General features: G+C 52.7%; 1 protein-coding gene across 4 annotated transcripts in view; it reads left to right on the top strand.

Moving 5' to 3' along the window:
- LTBP2 (latent transforming growth factor beta binding protein 2) overlaps window positions 1-16469 on the top strand; it is a 99599-nt gene that overhangs the window by 69431 nt on the left and 13699 nt on the right. For all 4 annotated transcript variants that reach the window (XM_072963419.1, XM_072963420.1, XM_072963421.1 and 1 more), the window contains 8 exons: window positions 1383-1547; window positions 1802-2032; window positions 3057-3076; window positions 4295-4334; window positions 5234-5347; window positions 7509-7637; window positions 8378-8506; window positions 12492-12611. In XM_072963419.1, the coding sequence (XP_072819520.1) occupies window positions 1383-1547; window positions 1802-2032; window positions 3057-3076; window positions 4295-4334; window positions 5234-5347; window positions 7509-7637; window positions 8378-8506; window positions 12492-12611 (948 nt within the window). The remainder of the gene's footprint in view (window positions 1-1382; window positions 1548-1801; window positions 2033-3056; window positions 3077-4294; window positions 4335-5233; window positions 5348-7508; window positions 7638-8377; window positions 8507-12491; window positions 12612-16469) is intronic.

The raw sequence follows: 16469 nt of genomic DNA, 5'->3' as shown, positions 1-16469 counted from the left end.
TTATTTGTCAGAAGCCTTTGGGTAGCAAGTGTCACAAAACCCAACTCAAACTACCTTAAGCAAAAATAACTAATTGGTCCACACAACTAGGAAGTCCAGGAATAAGTGAGCCTCAGGCTCGGTTGGATCCAGGCACCCACAGTGTCTTTAGGATGTCTCTTGCTCTGTTTCCTCTGTGATGATTCCATCGTTCCTTAAAAAGTGGCCATCAGATGCTCCAGGCCAACATCCTCCCAGCCTTGCAAACTCATCAAGAAAATAGAAAAATAAAAAGCACCTCTTTTCTAATAATCCAGGAAAAGTCTCAAAGCTGATCAACTGCGCATCCCTGACCCAACCACTGTGACCAGAGATATGAACTACACTCCTTCAACCAGGAAGTGGGGTCCGCCTCCACTCCGCATGGACCAAAAGTCGGAGAATGGGCGGATCCCATAGGAAAATCATGATGTTGTTACCAGAATATAGGGGCATAGATGCCAAATAGGCAGAAATACAGGTGTCCACTACCTATGCCATTATCATCATCATCCTTATTTTATGCGAAAGAAGATGAAGCCCAGGGAGGCTGCATAGCTCTTGGTGGAGCAGGGATTTGAACTTGGTCTGCTCAGTCCTGGGCCCTCAGCTTTGAGTGTTGTTCTCTTCGCCCTACCCTTCATCCTCTTGTTCAGCCCTCTAAGGACTTCAATATCTTTCAGCGTGGCATGGCCTCCTCATTTTCCACTGAGATAATTTACAAGAGCACAGTCTCTAATATTTACTCTGAAAGCACAAGAAAGGGAACAATGTGGTGCTCTTGTCATTATCTAAACCTAGCGTGGCTCACACTCGCTGCAGCCCACAGGATTTTGATTCATGGATCTAGTTGTCCATCCATCGATCCAACAAGTATTTACTGAATATCCACATGCACCAGACACCGCTCAGGGCTGCAAAGATGACCAAGGCAGGTCCCCTGTCCTCAAAAATCCCCGTCAGCTCTAGGCTCTCATCACATCTCATCTTCCCAGGGAGACCGTGGCCCTCAGAGTACACTGCTCCCCACTTGTGCTCCTGACCATCAGCTTTTGTAAACATTTGTAGACTCAGCACCTGGAGATGAGCAAGAACATCCCCATTTCCTGCTCTCGGCTTCCCCACATGGGATTGGGAGTCAAGGGTCCTCTCAAACAGATGACATGAAGAGGTGCTAACACATCCCTGAAGCTACTCTTCCTAATGTTCTGTGAGCATTTGCAGGGCCCCAACTTCCAGACTGAGACACAGGCCGGGCCAATCTGCGTGCACATGGCCAGCCGCCCCTCCATCCACTGCCCTCCCACCACGCTTTCCCCTCCCTCTGGCCACCTGCCCATCCCCACCTGCCCTGTCTGTTGCAGCGGACAAGGCCATCTCCATGCAGCAGGGGCTCTGCTACCGGTTGCTGGGGCCCGGCACCTGCGCCCTGCCTTTGGCCCAGCGGATCACCAAGCAGATATGCTGCTGCAGCCGAGTGGGCAAAGCATGGGGCAGCAAGTGTGAGAAATGCCCCCTGCCTGGCACAGGTAACACTCTGTCCCCATCTCAGCCCTGGCCACCAGGGGCCTTCCTCCAACCCAGTGGCTGTTTTCCCCCCACCTGGACCTAACCTCAGGCCAGAAGACCCTGAGTCTTCCTTCCTGTTCAACCCCTTAACCCAACCTGGGGTCCCTCCCTCCTTGCTGCCACAATTGCCTTGTCCCCAAAGGGAGGGAAGGTGGGCCTTGGGTTCCTGTGGGAATAGCACTCTCATCTTGTCCTCTGACCGCTGGATTTGCAGAGGCCTTCAGGGAGATATGCCCTGCCGGCCACGGCTACACCTACTCGAGCTCCGACATCCGCCTCTCCATGAGGAAAGCCGAGGAGGAAGAGCTGGCCAGGCCCTCGAGGGAGCACGAGCAGAAGAGCAATGGGACACTGTCCAGGCCAGTGGAGAGGCGGCCAGTGGAGAGGGAGCCCCTCCGGGCGGCCACCAGCACCTGGCTTGAGGCCGGGACCATCCCTGACAAGGGTATCTGGGATGGGGGAGAAGCAAGCCACAGCACCTCAAAGAGCCACTGGGTGTTTGTCCTGGACCCATGGCATCCTTTCTCTGGGGCCTTAGAACGGGACTTTGGAGCAGCAGCGCAGCTCTGGGAACCTTCTCTCACGGGCAGGCGTGATGGAAAGGCCTTCCCTCCTTCTTCTCCCATATGGCTATGTCCAAGGGAGTTACTGGTAGAAGTGGGAGGGGTCAGCGGCATCCCACACCCCTGCCCCCAGCCATGAGCTTCTGGGCCTGGTGCTCTCTGCAAAGCTGCAAAACTGGCAGGCAGATCCTGAGGAGTCGGGGGGCTGTAGATCCCCTCCCTTGGCCTTAGAGTCAGAGCACTGGCTCCAGCTCAGCTGCCTCGGGCCCAGGAGGTACGGGGCTGGAAAGAGACTGGGCTTGAGGCATGCCTGGCAGGTGCCCTGGGAAACCACACAGAAGGCACACCCAGGTTACTGGTAGCACAGAGTGCAGAATGCCAAGAATATATTAGGACCAGGAGAACTATGTGATGGCCAATAGTACTCCAGGAAACTAGAACAGACAGGGAAGTCAGGACAGAGCCCCAGTCATCATGGTAACTGGACACTAGCCAAGCAAAGAGCAACCTCCCCGCTTCCTAGAACTGTTCACCTGGGCCATAGGTAGTCCAGGGCAAGGCTGAAGTGACCTGGTGTGGCTGGGAGGCTAGGACCGATGGGGTGGACTGGCCCAGAGTGGGTGGGACTCCTGCCACCAGAAGCATTAAAGGAAAGCCGGAGGTTTCCTCTCACCAAGTGACCCACCTTGTAGGCTGTCCAGACCTGGGATTCTGGGCTGTGTTCTGGCCAGTCCCAGAAGGGTGGGAGGGGCAGAGGCAGGCAAGAAGGGTCTGAGTTCTCTCTGCTGCTGACCCTGCTGGGGACAAGGTCAAGAGGTGACAGACTGAACCAGCACTGGCTGGGTGAAAGGGAGGAGGCAGCCAGACTCTCCTCTCTCAGCTCATGGTCTCACCTTTCCTTCTCAGGTGACTCTCAGGCTGGCCAGGTAAGTGAGTCCTCCCACCAGGGAGTCGGGCACGGGTGGCCAAGAGCAGGACCTGGGAGCACTGAGGCCGCAGGGAAGCGTCCCAGGAGAGAGGGAAGGGAGAAGGATGGATTGTATGTAGAATTTGACTTGCAGGGAAGCCAAAGTGCAAGAGTCGGTCCAAAGACCGAATTCTACGCTAATGCAAGTAATAATGACGGCTCCTGTTTTTCCAGCAGCTACTGTGCGAGTTCTCTCATTTGGGATGGTCTGGGGTCCCCTTCAGAAAGGAAGTAGGAACGTGTGCTGTTAGTCCTGGCCGTCACTCAAGCTTTAAGAACAGCAGATGAGGTCTAGAACTGGTTCCAGATTAATTCCAGATTCGGCATTTTCTGAGCCTGATTTGCTTAAGCCTCAAGGTCTCCTCTGTGAGGGGCTCACAGGGAAGCAGAGGCAGAGCTGTGAACAGCCTCAAACTCCTTCACTGAGAAAGGGGCATCCTGCCCCCTTTCCTGAGCCCAGGATTTCCCTGTAAAGAACTGAGTGTCCTCCTAGAAAAACATTCCAGAGGAGTGAAGCTGCTTCTTCCCTTGTCAGTCTGCCAGTCGCAGTCCTGTCCCCTGCCCTTCCAGCCTGCATCCCTGACTGTCTCCAAACACTGTTTCTCCAGTGAGCGTCTTCTCTCCTCGGAGAAGCACTAGTCGTCCTCCCAGACCACAGTTCTACTTCCGCGTCCTCACAGCCCCCAGCCATGCTCCTGGCCCTCTGCCTTCCCAGTCCCTTCTTTTCCCCTGGCTCCCCAACGCTTATCTGCCTCTGTCCATGGGCTATGGTGAGGGACACCAGTGTGGCCTGGGGTCCCAGCTTCACCATACTGGCCCTGTGACCCTAGGTAGACCAGTTAACTGCAGGGCTTCTGTTGCTCTAGCTGACATGTGGAGATTATAGCATTGACATGGTGTGTTGGTATAACACTGAGCTGGCGTATTACATACATCAGCTCAATTAATCATTATAGCCTACCATCATAGGATAGTGGAGAAGATTAAGACAGTGCCTAGCAGAATGCCAGGCATGTAGTAAGAACTCATCAATACTTGGAATGAATGAAAAGTGAATGAGAGAGTTAGTTGGACAGGGAGCCTGGAGGCAGGGGTGAGTGTGGCAGAAGGAAGTGCATCATGGCAGGGGAAGGGGGGACAGAGAAGCCAAGATTGACCTCCTCCCGTTTCTGTGCAGGTCACAGCCAGCGTTACCCAACTACCTGCCTGGGTCCCAGGTGAGTCTCTCCTCCTAGCGGCTCCCAGGAAACAGAAGAGGAGGAAGGAGAGACCTTAATCTAGGAGTGGAGTTAATACACTGATGCACGAGGCTCAAATCAGATGAGGTTGTGGATGACGTGATGGGTGAACACCTTCTCTGGGAGCTCTGTATACCTGAGGTGCTATAGAAGGACACCATGATGCCTTGTAAATACCTCCCCAGCCACAGCAGTCTTTTTGCACTTCACGAGCCGTTCAGCATATAAACGAGACCAAAGAGGAAGCGCGGGCTGAAGCAGGGGTGGGGCAGGGCCCTGGGGACCGCCTGTCTTCCCTCAGGAAGTGGATAGAGCACCACTGAGCCCAACTTGGTGGTCCCTGGGGTTGGGGACTGGATACTGTTCAGAAGTCAGAGAGCTGAGAAGCAAGATTCCTCCACTGTGATGTGGACACCAATGCCTGCCTTGCTGCCTCTTAAGGCAGATGAGGTGTTGGTGTTAGAGGCAGAGCTCTGTAAACTGTAAAGTGCTTAGTAAACAGGAGAATGCTGAAGTGGGAATCAGGAGACCTGGGCTTTGGCTCCGTCTCTAAAACCTAGAGGCCTTGAACAAGTGGCCATTTCTGCGAGCCTCTGTCTCCTCGCCTGTGAAGTGGAGGGTGAAACTGGATGCACCCTGACACTCTTGAGGGCTCTCAGGTTCTTTGACTCTGTTGGGGGCCAGGTTAAGTTTCAGGAGAGTAGGAGGCAGAAGGAGTGACCCGCCCTAGACTTCACCGCTGGTTCTCAGAGTCAGAACAGCAGGGAGGAGGGAAGGCCACTGTCGGCATCTCTGGAGGGAACGCTGTCCAGGGGTGGGAAGTCAGGCAGCCAAGGGCCACCACCTACCCGCTATCCCCTCCCCTCCCTCCTCTGCAGGAGATGCTGTAGGAAGACCAACACCGCCACTGCCTGGACAGAGGATCTTGGAGGCCCAGGAAGAAGAGCAAGTGACCACCCCCATGGATGTGTTGGTGACCCCGACCCCCTCAGGTACTTGCAGACAGCCCTGCAGGGTGAGGCTGGCCAGAGCCAGCTCCAGGGCCTCTCCCGCCAGATGAACAGCATCCAGTGAACTTGCGCCGGGCTCAGCGCCCCTGGCCACATCCCACAGAAAGCACATGGTGCCCCTAGTGAACAGAGGAGTCTGTCTGGAGCACTGGTCAAGCCAGGCAGGAGAAAGAGAAGGGATGCCTTAGGGGAGGGTCACTCAGAGGGGGCCCACTCAAGGCAGGCGAGCACGTGGGGCCTCCGGGAGCCTGGCTCCTTCAGGCTGTTGACCCTGAGTCAGCTGAGTGCCCTGGCAGTGGGCAGCCTCCTGCCCACAGGGAGGGCTGACTTTCAGGAAGGAAAATGGTTCTATTTCTCAAGGTTGTTTAGCTGCCCGGGAGCCTGCGTTCCCCCCGCCTCTCTGGCAGCTGCCGTGGTGGGGGGGTGTGGTGTGGGGGAGATCCCTGGCAAATCCACCTTGCTCTGGAATGTGCCCTCCTCAAAGGCCCGTTGTCTGGGGACTTGGTTCAAGAGAAGCAGGGCCGGTGTTGCCGCAGCTGCTCCCTGCTCACGTGTGTGCTGGTGTGTGTGCACGTGTGTGCCTCACGAGTGCCCTCGTCAGGGCCTTGCTGTGCTTAACCTCATACACTGAGGTCACCTCGGGGTCAGGGGCATTTCCAGATTTCCTCCAGCAAAGGAGAGACCCTGCAGGCTAGTGGAACAGTCCGGAGAGTGTGGGGTGGGGGAGTTTGGCCTTCCCAGGCCTGAACCAGGGCCCCTCTTCTCGGGGCTCAGTGCACAGCTCCAGGGAGTGTCCAAGGCCCCTCTACTCTTCAGGCAAGATGAGCTGGGTCAAGGGGCTCAGCTGGGGATTCTGAGTCTCTGACAAGGAAAATGGGCCTGAGGGGAAGGGTGGGATGGGGGATTAGCAGGGGCCCAGGCCAGGCTCGGCAAAAGCTCTCAGCTATGTGGAGACAGAATCCTCCACAACCTCCAGCCTTTGGCCTGATCCCTTTTCCCCCTTGCCCTCCCCCAGTCTCACCCCTCTGGGAGGACATTTGGAACCTGGCTGGAGGTCCCCATGAGCCCCCAGGCCGACATAAACTTGGAGCCAGGCCAGGGACAGGGCAGCTTTACAAAAGGCCGTCCTTTGCATTCAGTTCAGTCCAATACAGCAGAGCTGCGTGCACCCACACAGGCTGTGTCCCGACCCCACTGGGTCTCTAGGGTTTCCTCAGTGCTGTGGGGCAGGGCGAGGAGCCTTGGGATGTGGGCTTCCCGCTAAGACCTAGGGCAAAAACATCATTCATTCATTCAGTCGTTTGTTCATTCAGTGTGTCCTAAGTACCAGATACTTTTCTAGTATTAAAGACTTAGTTCAGAACAGCTGCAGTCTCTCTATGCAGCCTCAGCCCTGAATCCTGGTGAGTCTCTAGACTGTTTCTGAATTCAGTATCTGTCTTTCATCTTTTACCCCCTTACCACCACCCAAGGCAGTCCTTGTTTAATTTATTTCTAGGTTTGTAGGGGTCTCCTGTTCCCCCACCACCCACCGCCAGTCCATCTGCCACCTCGCTGCCTTTCTGAGCAGGTTGGCATGCAAGATGCATGGTCTTTCTGAGAGAGCTCTGATCACACCCCACCTCCCATGACCCCCTTGCTTACAAGCTTGTCTCAACATGGCATTCAAGGCCCTGCTCAGTTGGCTCCAGCCCACTTCTCCCCTTTTCCCCTGGCAGTTCTCTCAAGACCCTGTTCACCAGATCTGTCTGTCTAGGAAATATTGCCAGGGGAGGGAAGCACTCACTGTGGGTGAGAGCTGCCCCGTATTCAGGGTAAGTTCAGGCTAGAGGCCTCAGCAGGGAATGCCCTTTGCTGGGACCTGGGACACAGATCACTGGAACCCACAGGGTCTCAGTCAGAGGGATACACTGCTGCAGGCTCCAGTAGGGTAGGGCTCTGTGCCCCGGGAGGAGGTGCTGTGGGGTCTTATGCAAAGCCATGCTATACATGGATGTGAGAGGGTCCAGCTAAGCCTGGGGTGAGGCTTCTGTGGGTCCTCCGAGGCCCCTGTGCCCTGCCCCAACACTTCCCCCCACCCTACTCCACAGCCTTCGCCCATCCCCCGCCTGCCATAACCTCAGCTTTGCTCTGTCTCCCACAGCCATTGACAGATGTGCCACTGGAGCCACCAACATCTGCGGCCCTGGAACCTGTGTGAACCTCCCTGATGGATACAGATGCATCTGCAGCCCCGGCTACCGGCTGCACCCCAGCCAGGCCTACTGCACAGGTATCCCCTCAGGCCAACTGGGCTCACTCAGTGGCTGGGTTGGGTGGGAGCAGGGCTAGGGAAGGAGTCAGGAGTCCAGGCAGAAGAAGGTCCAAGCAGTGCTGTGTGGTTAATGGGCTGAGGGGCACAGTTCCTCCGGACAAAGCTAACCTTAACCTTGGGGAGATCAGTCTCTGGGAGTACCATCTGATGAGTCTCCAGGACTCCAGGAGAGTAGGAAGCCATCCCAGGGCCCCCCTGACTGGTACTTGAAGCCCTCAGCTCTGAGATCAGCTCACCCCTCAAACTGTCCACCTTACTGCCTGCAGAGCGGATGGAGGCCTGCCCTAGTTGTAAATGTCTCCACCACGGCCATCCCTGGGGGAGAGGTTTGGAGGTACAATAAATAAATCACCCAGTGTGGGCCTGATCCACCCCCCAATATTTTTATACAAGGAAGACACATCCATTGTGACTTTAAGGAGAAAGGAAATGATCATGGGGCCACTGGGGAAGAGGGACATGGGGCAGGGAGGAGGTGTGAGACTACTGCCCCAGGCCTTTGGTTCCTGAATGAGCCCAACAGACTGACTTTGTGGCTCCCAGCCTTAGAGATTTTTCATCTCCGCAGCTTCCTCTGCTCCCTCATCCCCTTCTTGCCCCACAGCACCAATCCCTGTCCAGCCTTTAGCATGGCAGGTTGCTGGCAGGTGCCAAAATGAAGGCATCCCCGACTTCCCTCCCCACCTCCTTCTGCTCAGATGACAATGAGTGTCTGAGGGACCCCTGCAAGGGAAGAGGACGCTGTGTCAATCACGTGGGCTCCTACTCCTGTTTCTGCTACCCTGGGTACACGCTGACCACCTCAGGGACCACGCAGGAATGCCAAGGTAAGCTGAGCTGCCCTTGCCCCCATGACAGGGGTACAAGACCCCACGGTAGCGCTAGGGTGGAAGAGGATCCAGGCATCTGCAGCACCCAGCTACAGTGCTGCAATGTGGGGAGAGCGGGGGTTGTGGGAACTGAGACCAGAGCTCTGACCTGGACCTGGGAGGAAGCAGACCTTATGCTGGCGCTGAGATCGCTGAGACCAGATGGAAAGGTATGAATCTGAAAGGCAGCAACATTCACAAACACTCCAAGAAACTGTGCCTGGAGCCATAGTGTGAGGGAGTCCGGGGTCATGGCTAGACATGAAGATGGAAAGTCCCCAGATTCTGAGTGACAAGGAGCTTCTTTCCTATTAGCTAAGGAGTGCAACCCATGAGGACCCCGACTGGACTCTGGGCAGCCTGGGGAGCAGGTGTGCCTTTGTAAGAGGAGTGTGGGTCCCCAGCTTCTCGGAGACACCTGCAAGGCTTCAAGCATCCCTGGGAAGCTCTGCATGGGGCCGTTGGACAAAGATGCTTCCAACAAAAACCCTTTAACACTCAGTGTTTTATACCAGATACAAAACACTCCACATACTTTTTTTTTTGCGAATAAGTTTATAGAGAATAGGATGCAATACTTTCCAAGTAGTGCTGTAAGATTCATGACCCAGTTGGACTCCTTCACCTGCAGAATGGTGCTGCCATTCTTGGGTGACATGGCTTGTTCTGGCCTGAGCACTGTGTAAGTTCTAGGATACTGCAATGAGTACGGTGTGAATGGTGGCGCTGTGGGAGGAGGAACCAACTGGTTCTGTGTGGAACAACATGGGAAGGTTTCCCAAAGGGGTGTCAGAATGGGGACAGAATAATAGCTACCACTGAATGAGCACTTCTCCTATGCCAGCACCATCCTCAGCACTTTATTTTATGAAGCGCATTATCCCAATCCCATGCAGTAGAAATCCTTACCCCCATTTTATACGTTAGCAGACTGAGGCTTAGACAGGTGAATTAAAACACCCAGGAACCTCACACCTAGAGCTGTGGCCGAGCTGGAAACAGAATCAGAGTCATCCCAGCCCCCAAGCATGATTTGCTTCCAACAACTCCCTCCCTCACACACGTGGTGAAGGACTGGAGGGAACAGAAAGTATTCCGGGGAAAGGGAACCATTTCTGCAGAGAGCAGAGCAATGAACAAGCCTGGCATGCTCTGATGATGTTAAAAACGTGTAACTGGAGCACAGGGTATGTGGAGGAAGTGGCAGGAGCCCACGCCAGTTTGCAAAGTGTCTTGAGCGCCAGGCTGTAGTGCTTGGACGCCGTCCCTCAGACAGTGGCAGCCAGTAGAGGTTTGTAAGCAGAGGGTGGTGATGCGGTCAGTCGGCTTGCGGGGAGGTGACTCTGGCTGCAGTGCTGGGAATGGTCTGGAGTTAGTGAGGGCAGAGGCCAGGGGCCTGAGCTTCTCTGGGCTTCACAGCCTTGGCAAATATCGTTGGCCAGAGGCTCGGCTTCCTGCAGGCCCAGCCTGCAGTGCTGGCCTGGAACAAGCAGCCACTGCTGCAGGGAAGGGTGTCGCCAGGACCGGCCCAGACAAGGGGCTGTGCAGCCTGGGTGTCCTGATGTCTCTGCCAGCCTGACAGCCGGGGGAGGAGGCAGGTAGCTCCGGGTCAGCTGTCAGCTTCTCTCGGTGGGGCTTGGCTGCCGCGTGATGAGGCCTCATCTAGGATAACATCCACTTTCTAAATTTTTTCCTCTAGTAAAACAGTATCACCTTATTTTAAATATTTATTTTTATTTATAAATTATCTCATTAATTTATATAATTAATGAATATAAAGCATTACAAATTCTAGAATGGAAGTTTATATATATACAATCGATTAATATACATTATTTGAATATTAAATATTTAAAATAACATTTACTTTACTAGTTAGTATGAACATCTCTTCGCCTGTTAGCCATTGAGTTTCCTTATGTAGAAATTTCTTGTTCCTGCCTTTTGCTTAGTTTTCCAATGGTTGTTGCTGGTTTTTCTTGTGGCTCTTTTGAAGATCCTTGTGTATTCCAGATACTTGCCTGGGTTTAGATATGATAACTCTTCCATCTTGTCCTCTGTCCATTGACTTTATCTACATGTCCTTCTTTTAACAGAAATCCTTAATTCTGATGGATCAAAACTCACCTATTTTTTACGCTTTTGGGGCTTTAAGTCACAAAGATATTTTCCTAGCCTCTTTAGTCACAAAGATAGTCTTCTATACCTTCTTTCACTAAAGTTACAGATTTGCCTTTCACATGCTTTAATTCATCGGGAGTCCATCTTTGTATGGGTGTTAAGTTTTTCTCTTTTGATCCTTAGAACAAGTCCGTTTCCCCAGCCTCATCTATCAGGCAGTCATCCCAGCCCCACCATTTTGTGGGTCCTTTATCAGGTTCCCTTTTCTCTTCCATTGGGATTAGAGCTTCTTAAAGTGATGATCAGTTATTTCGGAATTGTCTGGCGGGTTATTGAAATGCAAGCTTCTGGGCCCACCCACTGCTGCTGGGTCAGAATCTCTGGACGTGTGCTTGGGAGTGTACATTTTGTATCTTCTGCCAGCGACTCCACCATGCACTTAAGTGTTAGGAAGTATTGCTCAGATGAAAACACTGTCCTTAAATGCAGTAAGTACTTTTAAGGATTCTGTGCTTGGCACTAGGGACACCAGGATAATAAGGCACATTCCCAGCAGTCAGGGAGGAAAGAGCAGGTGAATGGTCAGTTACTATAAGGTCTGATTTCTAAGGGAACCCTGGGAAGCACCACATGGGTTGGAGGGGAGAGGGCAACCTCACCGAGAGATGAAGAGAAAGCCAAGCTAGTGGTTGGGGAGCCACTCCAGGCAAGGGAACAGCAGGTGCAAAAGCTCAGAAGCAGATTCTGTGTGCCTGAGGCTGGGAGACATGTGGGAGGCAGGAACCAAAGTGAGAGAACCTGGCAGGGGCCAGATCGTGGAAGGTCTCACATGCCAGGCTGAGGAGCTGGGATGGTATGGGGCAGGTTTAATGCAAGAATAAAATAAAAATAGCTAACTCTTCTTCAGCATTTACTTTGTGCTAGGCAGGCACTGTGCTAAGCCCTTCACCTGGATTTTCTCATTTAATCTGCACAAATCCTCTGGAAAGTGTCTGAACCAGTGCTTGGGGTAGGGGGAAAAGGTGAGCCCTCCATTAATCTGACTGTGGGGAACAGGGAAGGGGGAGTAGCCAGAGTGACCTAGAGGTGACAAATTGAACCGGTCCTTGAGAGGGGAGCAGGGCTCTGCTGGCCATCAAACCAAGCAGAGGCATTTGTGTGAATGAAGGCTTGGAGGCTGGACCAGTGGGGATCAGCAAACACAGCACAGCTGGGGACAGGTGGCAGAGGCTTGCAAGGAAGGCTGAGCAGCAGGGAACCCTGGCAGGATGCCTTAGGCAGGGGAGGGGCATGACCACAGTTGGGCTTTTGAGCCATCACCGGGCACCATTTTGCTTTGGGACAATGGGAAAAAACCACATGGACAGATGCACAGCTGCCTAAGATGCTGTCTCTCACTGGCTGCTTAATCCCTAACCTTTAAGAAGGCCACTAAGAACTCTAAGAGCAGAGCTCTGGGGGTTTTATTGGTGTCAGGAGGGGGACTTTGTTGGCCTTCTTTGTTGCCATGTGCACTCCACCTGACCTTAGACAAGCCCTTGCATCAAGGTGAGGAGACAGCTGCGAGGGTCCTCAAGAGCCCCTAAAGTAGCCCCACCCCCGCCACCAGGAGAAAGGAACTCAGGAGCTTGCAGGGTCCTGAGCTGGGTCAGTCTCAGACCTGGCATAGAAGCCCCCTGCCATTCATGTCTGCAGCAAGGACGCCTTGCCTGCCTGGGCCTCAGCATGGGCAGTATCGGCCTTGGCCTCAGCCTCTGAAAGGATGCCCCAGGACGCCCCCACAGGGCTGGCTCCCACTCGGGACTTTTCTGTGTGTTTGCAGATGTAGACGAATGTGAGCAGCCAGGAGTGTGCAGCGATGGGCGGTGCACCAACACAGAGGGTTCCTACCACTGCGAGTGTAACCAGGGCTACGTCATGGTCCGGAAGGGACATTGCCAAGGTAAGGAATGGGATTCTGCCCCACCACCTCCTGATCCCTCCGCACTGTACCTTGGTCCTTCCCCACACACTGCCCACCACCAGCTCCCCTTTCAGCTTGTCCTCGACGAGGTCCCTGGATGCAGAGCCCACTCCCGTGCATGGAGAGACCTGTCTGGGGGTTTCAGAGCCCTTTTGTCCCTTCAGGGATATTTTGGCATCCTGCCAGCCCCTGCAGTGAGGGAGCACAGTAACTTTCTGTGCATGAGATCCTGGAAGCTCCCCTGCCTCTCACCCCGAGTCCCTCTGCTCTCCTCACACGGCAGAGGGAGAATTGGTCTATCCGGGAGGTAACTGGGGCCTCGGGCTTGACCTGCTTGCTGAAGCTTGTTAGGCTGTGAGCTCCTCAGAGCGGGACCACATCCTTAGATGACCATGCATGGACACCTGACAAATGTCCGTGTGTTGGACACCCCAACAAATGCTAGTTGAATAAATGAATGAGTAAAAAAAGAAAAACAGGCAAAGCAAAGAAAAAAAGTTTTAAAAAATTTAATTAGAAGAAACAGACTAAAACAAAAAAAAGATAAATGAATGAGCAAGCCCTCATCCCGGCCCCCTTTCTCGGGCCCTGCCACAAGGTGGCTGTGACATTGCCAACTGACATCCTCAGACTGGCTTGAACTTGCCACCATCAGGCCAGCTCTTGGCAGCCCTGCCACTTCCACCTCCCTGCCAGGCTGGGATGTCAAATTTTTGCAAGAGGCCTGGGTTATGTGCTCCCAAGACTGGCTGAGACAGGAATAGGCGGGTAAATCAACATGCTCTCTGGAAAGAAGTCCTGCCTTAGATCCAAGGTTAGGCCCAGACTCCTCCCTGCCTCCAGGTTTCCCCTGGCCAGGACTTGCCTGGATTCAGAGGGTCCCAGGGGTGAGGGATGAGCTTGTGTGTCTGGTGAAGGGAGAGCCCCCCTTCCCAACGCCTCTCCCATGTAAGTAGAGTCCTGGCAGATCTTGGCAAAGGGAAGAGGTTGCTAGGGGAGGACAGACAGCTCTCTGCCTGCCCCCACAGCCTGTCACCGTCCCCATTCGATGCTTCCCCCTCTAAACTCAGGTCTACATGTGATCAAAGCCAGAACCCACTCCCTCTGTCCTCGTTAGCATGCTGGAGGCAGACAGCCTAGAAGTTTCCAGGAGAAAGGAGAGTGAAGGGAGTTAGCATTTGATGGGTGCCTGCCACGTGCCAGGGGCTGGGCTAGGAACTTGGTAGATTGTCTCATTTAAGCATCAAACATGATTAATCTGGCATGAGACTTTATTAAGAAGTAAAGCAAAACTAAAGGAAATGAACTAAGAAAATACCGAAGCATGAAAAAGATCAGATTTATTCTAGCCAGTCCATGCTAAGGGCACAGGCTGTGGTGGAGACAGGCCTGGGTTTGGCTCTCGTTTCAATGTCTGAAAATGGAAACCATAATGCCCATGGCAGAGGCTCTTGTGAGGACGAAATAACGCACTGCGTACAAAGTGCAGACCCTCAGAGAGTAAGGTCACCGTGAGACCCTCTCTCACTTCCAGACTCCCCTCACGCCCTGGTCCATGCCTCCGGATTGTCACCTTCCCTTCCAGGGGAAAGGTTCCAGACACACACCTCAGCTGGGAGGTCAGGCTGAGTTCCTGGCTCCAGGCAGGCACTCTGAGTCTGTTGAAAGAAAGACTGATGTAGCCTGCACACTTCTCCAGGTTTCCATCCATAACCACAGACTCGGCCCATCACCCCGGGAGCCCAGTCAATTTCCTCTCCCTCTTTCTTCTTCCTCCAACTAAGAAACCACTCTCTCCACTTAAACTCAAAGTCTCTGGTGAGAGGCCCGAGTGGTCTGGACAGCAGCCCATCCAAAGTCTCGATGGCATTTCCGTCGTACCGGGACTCTGGGTTCCCACGGAAAGGGGTTAGCTTCCCCTGCAGATTGCCAGGGCTCTGCTGTCCCCCACCCACATCCAAGGTCACCTGGACTTCTGGCCCCTGACTGAACACCCCCCATGTGCTCTCACAAAGAACAGAGGCCACACCCTTACATTTCCTTGTGCGGAGACTGCAGCGCTGCTTAGAGAAGCTCCAGGATCCTCCCAGGGCACAGACAGCAGGCTGGCACACTGGGCCCTGGGGTGACTGTTTCCCAGGGCCTCACGCCAAGAGGATGTGAAGGTTTAGTTAATCACACAGTCTCACTCTTTGGTCAGCAAACATTTATTGTGTGCCAGCTGTGCCCCAGCCGTGGGCTAGGAATATAGCATTAAAAAAGATAGCTCCTGCCCTTAATGACCAGGATAAGACCTACCAAAACATACCATAATCTTAGATTGAAACTCAAACCCTAGACTAGGCAGAAAAATCTAGCTTCAATCCAGGCACTAAGAGCTTGGTGGACCAGCCTCAGGATATCTGGTGACATCAGTGCCTGTGCTTTTAACACAAAATCCACTTCATTCAGAATCTTTTTTAAAAATTTTTATTGAAGTATATTTGATTTACAATGTTGTGTTAGTTTCTGGTGTATAGCATAGTGATTCAGATGTATATAGATATAGATATATAGATATATAGATAGAGAGAGATTCTTTTTAATTATAGATTATTACAAGCTATGGACTATAGTTCCCCGTGCTACACAGTAGGGCCTTGCATTTTATCTATTCTGTATATAGTAGTGTGTATCTGCTAATCCCAAATGCCTAATTTATCCCTTCCTGTCCTTTTCCCCTCTGGAAACCATAAGTTTGTTTTCTATGTCTGTGAGTCTGTTTCTGTTTTGTAAATAAGTTCATATGTGCCAATTTTTTAAAATTTCATATATAAGTGATATCTTATGATATTTGTCTCCCTCTGACTTCCTTCACTTCGTATGATAATCCCTAGGTCCATCCATGTTGTTGTAAATGGCATTATTTCATTCTTTCTTATGGCTGAGTAGTATTCCATTATGTATAAACCACAACTTCTTTATCCAGTCATTTGTTGATGGACATTTAGGTTGCTTCCATGCCTTGGCTATTGTAAATAGTGCTGCTATGAATATTGTGTCCAGAATCTTTAAATCTGGATCCTTTAATTGGCTTGGCTCAGTGGCTCTGTTATAGCCACCCCCATTTAGAAGAGGACTGTCTTGACTCAGGGGGAGACTAGGGGCTTTAATCCTCTGCCCTGCCTCTCCCAGCTGCTGACAGACTTCCTACCCATGATTATCACTGGCTGGGGCTCTGGTCTGAAGAAGGAAGCAAGCAGTGTTGTGCCAGGATAAACCAGGTTATGCTGTGTTAACAAGCAACTCCAATCTTGGTGACTTAGAACACAGCAAACTTGATATCAGACCAAGGCCACATGTCCATCATGGGTCATCTGGGGGTCCTGCCCAACGTTTCCTCACCCTAGAACCAGGCTACAGGAATAAACAGCACCTTGAGTGTGGCCAGTGTCAATGGAAGAAAGAAAGGTCACTCCACAGGGTTCCACACAAATAAATGTTTGGGTCCATAAATTACACTCGTCATATCCACTCATAGCCATTGGCCAGCACTAGTTCCCTGGCTCCACCCAACCACAAGGAACAGGAAGCACAAGCCTGTCACAGCCCAGAAAGGGAGAGCTGGAATATTTGGTGAACAGCATTAGTCCCACAGGTCTCCTAAGGCCCAACATGAAACACTTTGGGCACCATCTCCACAGATGTGCCCGGAACAATTGGGGCAGGACAGAACTCAGAGCCCTTTGCTCCTGGTGGGGCTAATCTCCTTCCTATACTGCCTGATCCCTGCAGGAGAGGCCCGAAGACTTCCTTTTTCCTCAGTGTGGCCTTAGAGGAAGATCCTTGCCTTGTTCC

Source organism: Vicugna pacos, chromosome 6 (genome assembly GCF_048564905.1).
Source record: "Vicugna pacos chromosome 6, VicPac4, whole genome shotgun sequence".
NCBI lineage: Eukaryota > Metazoa > Chordata > Mammalia > Artiodactyla > Camelidae > Vicugna > Vicugna pacos.
This window is presented reverse-complemented; position numbering and strand designations above follow the sequence as displayed.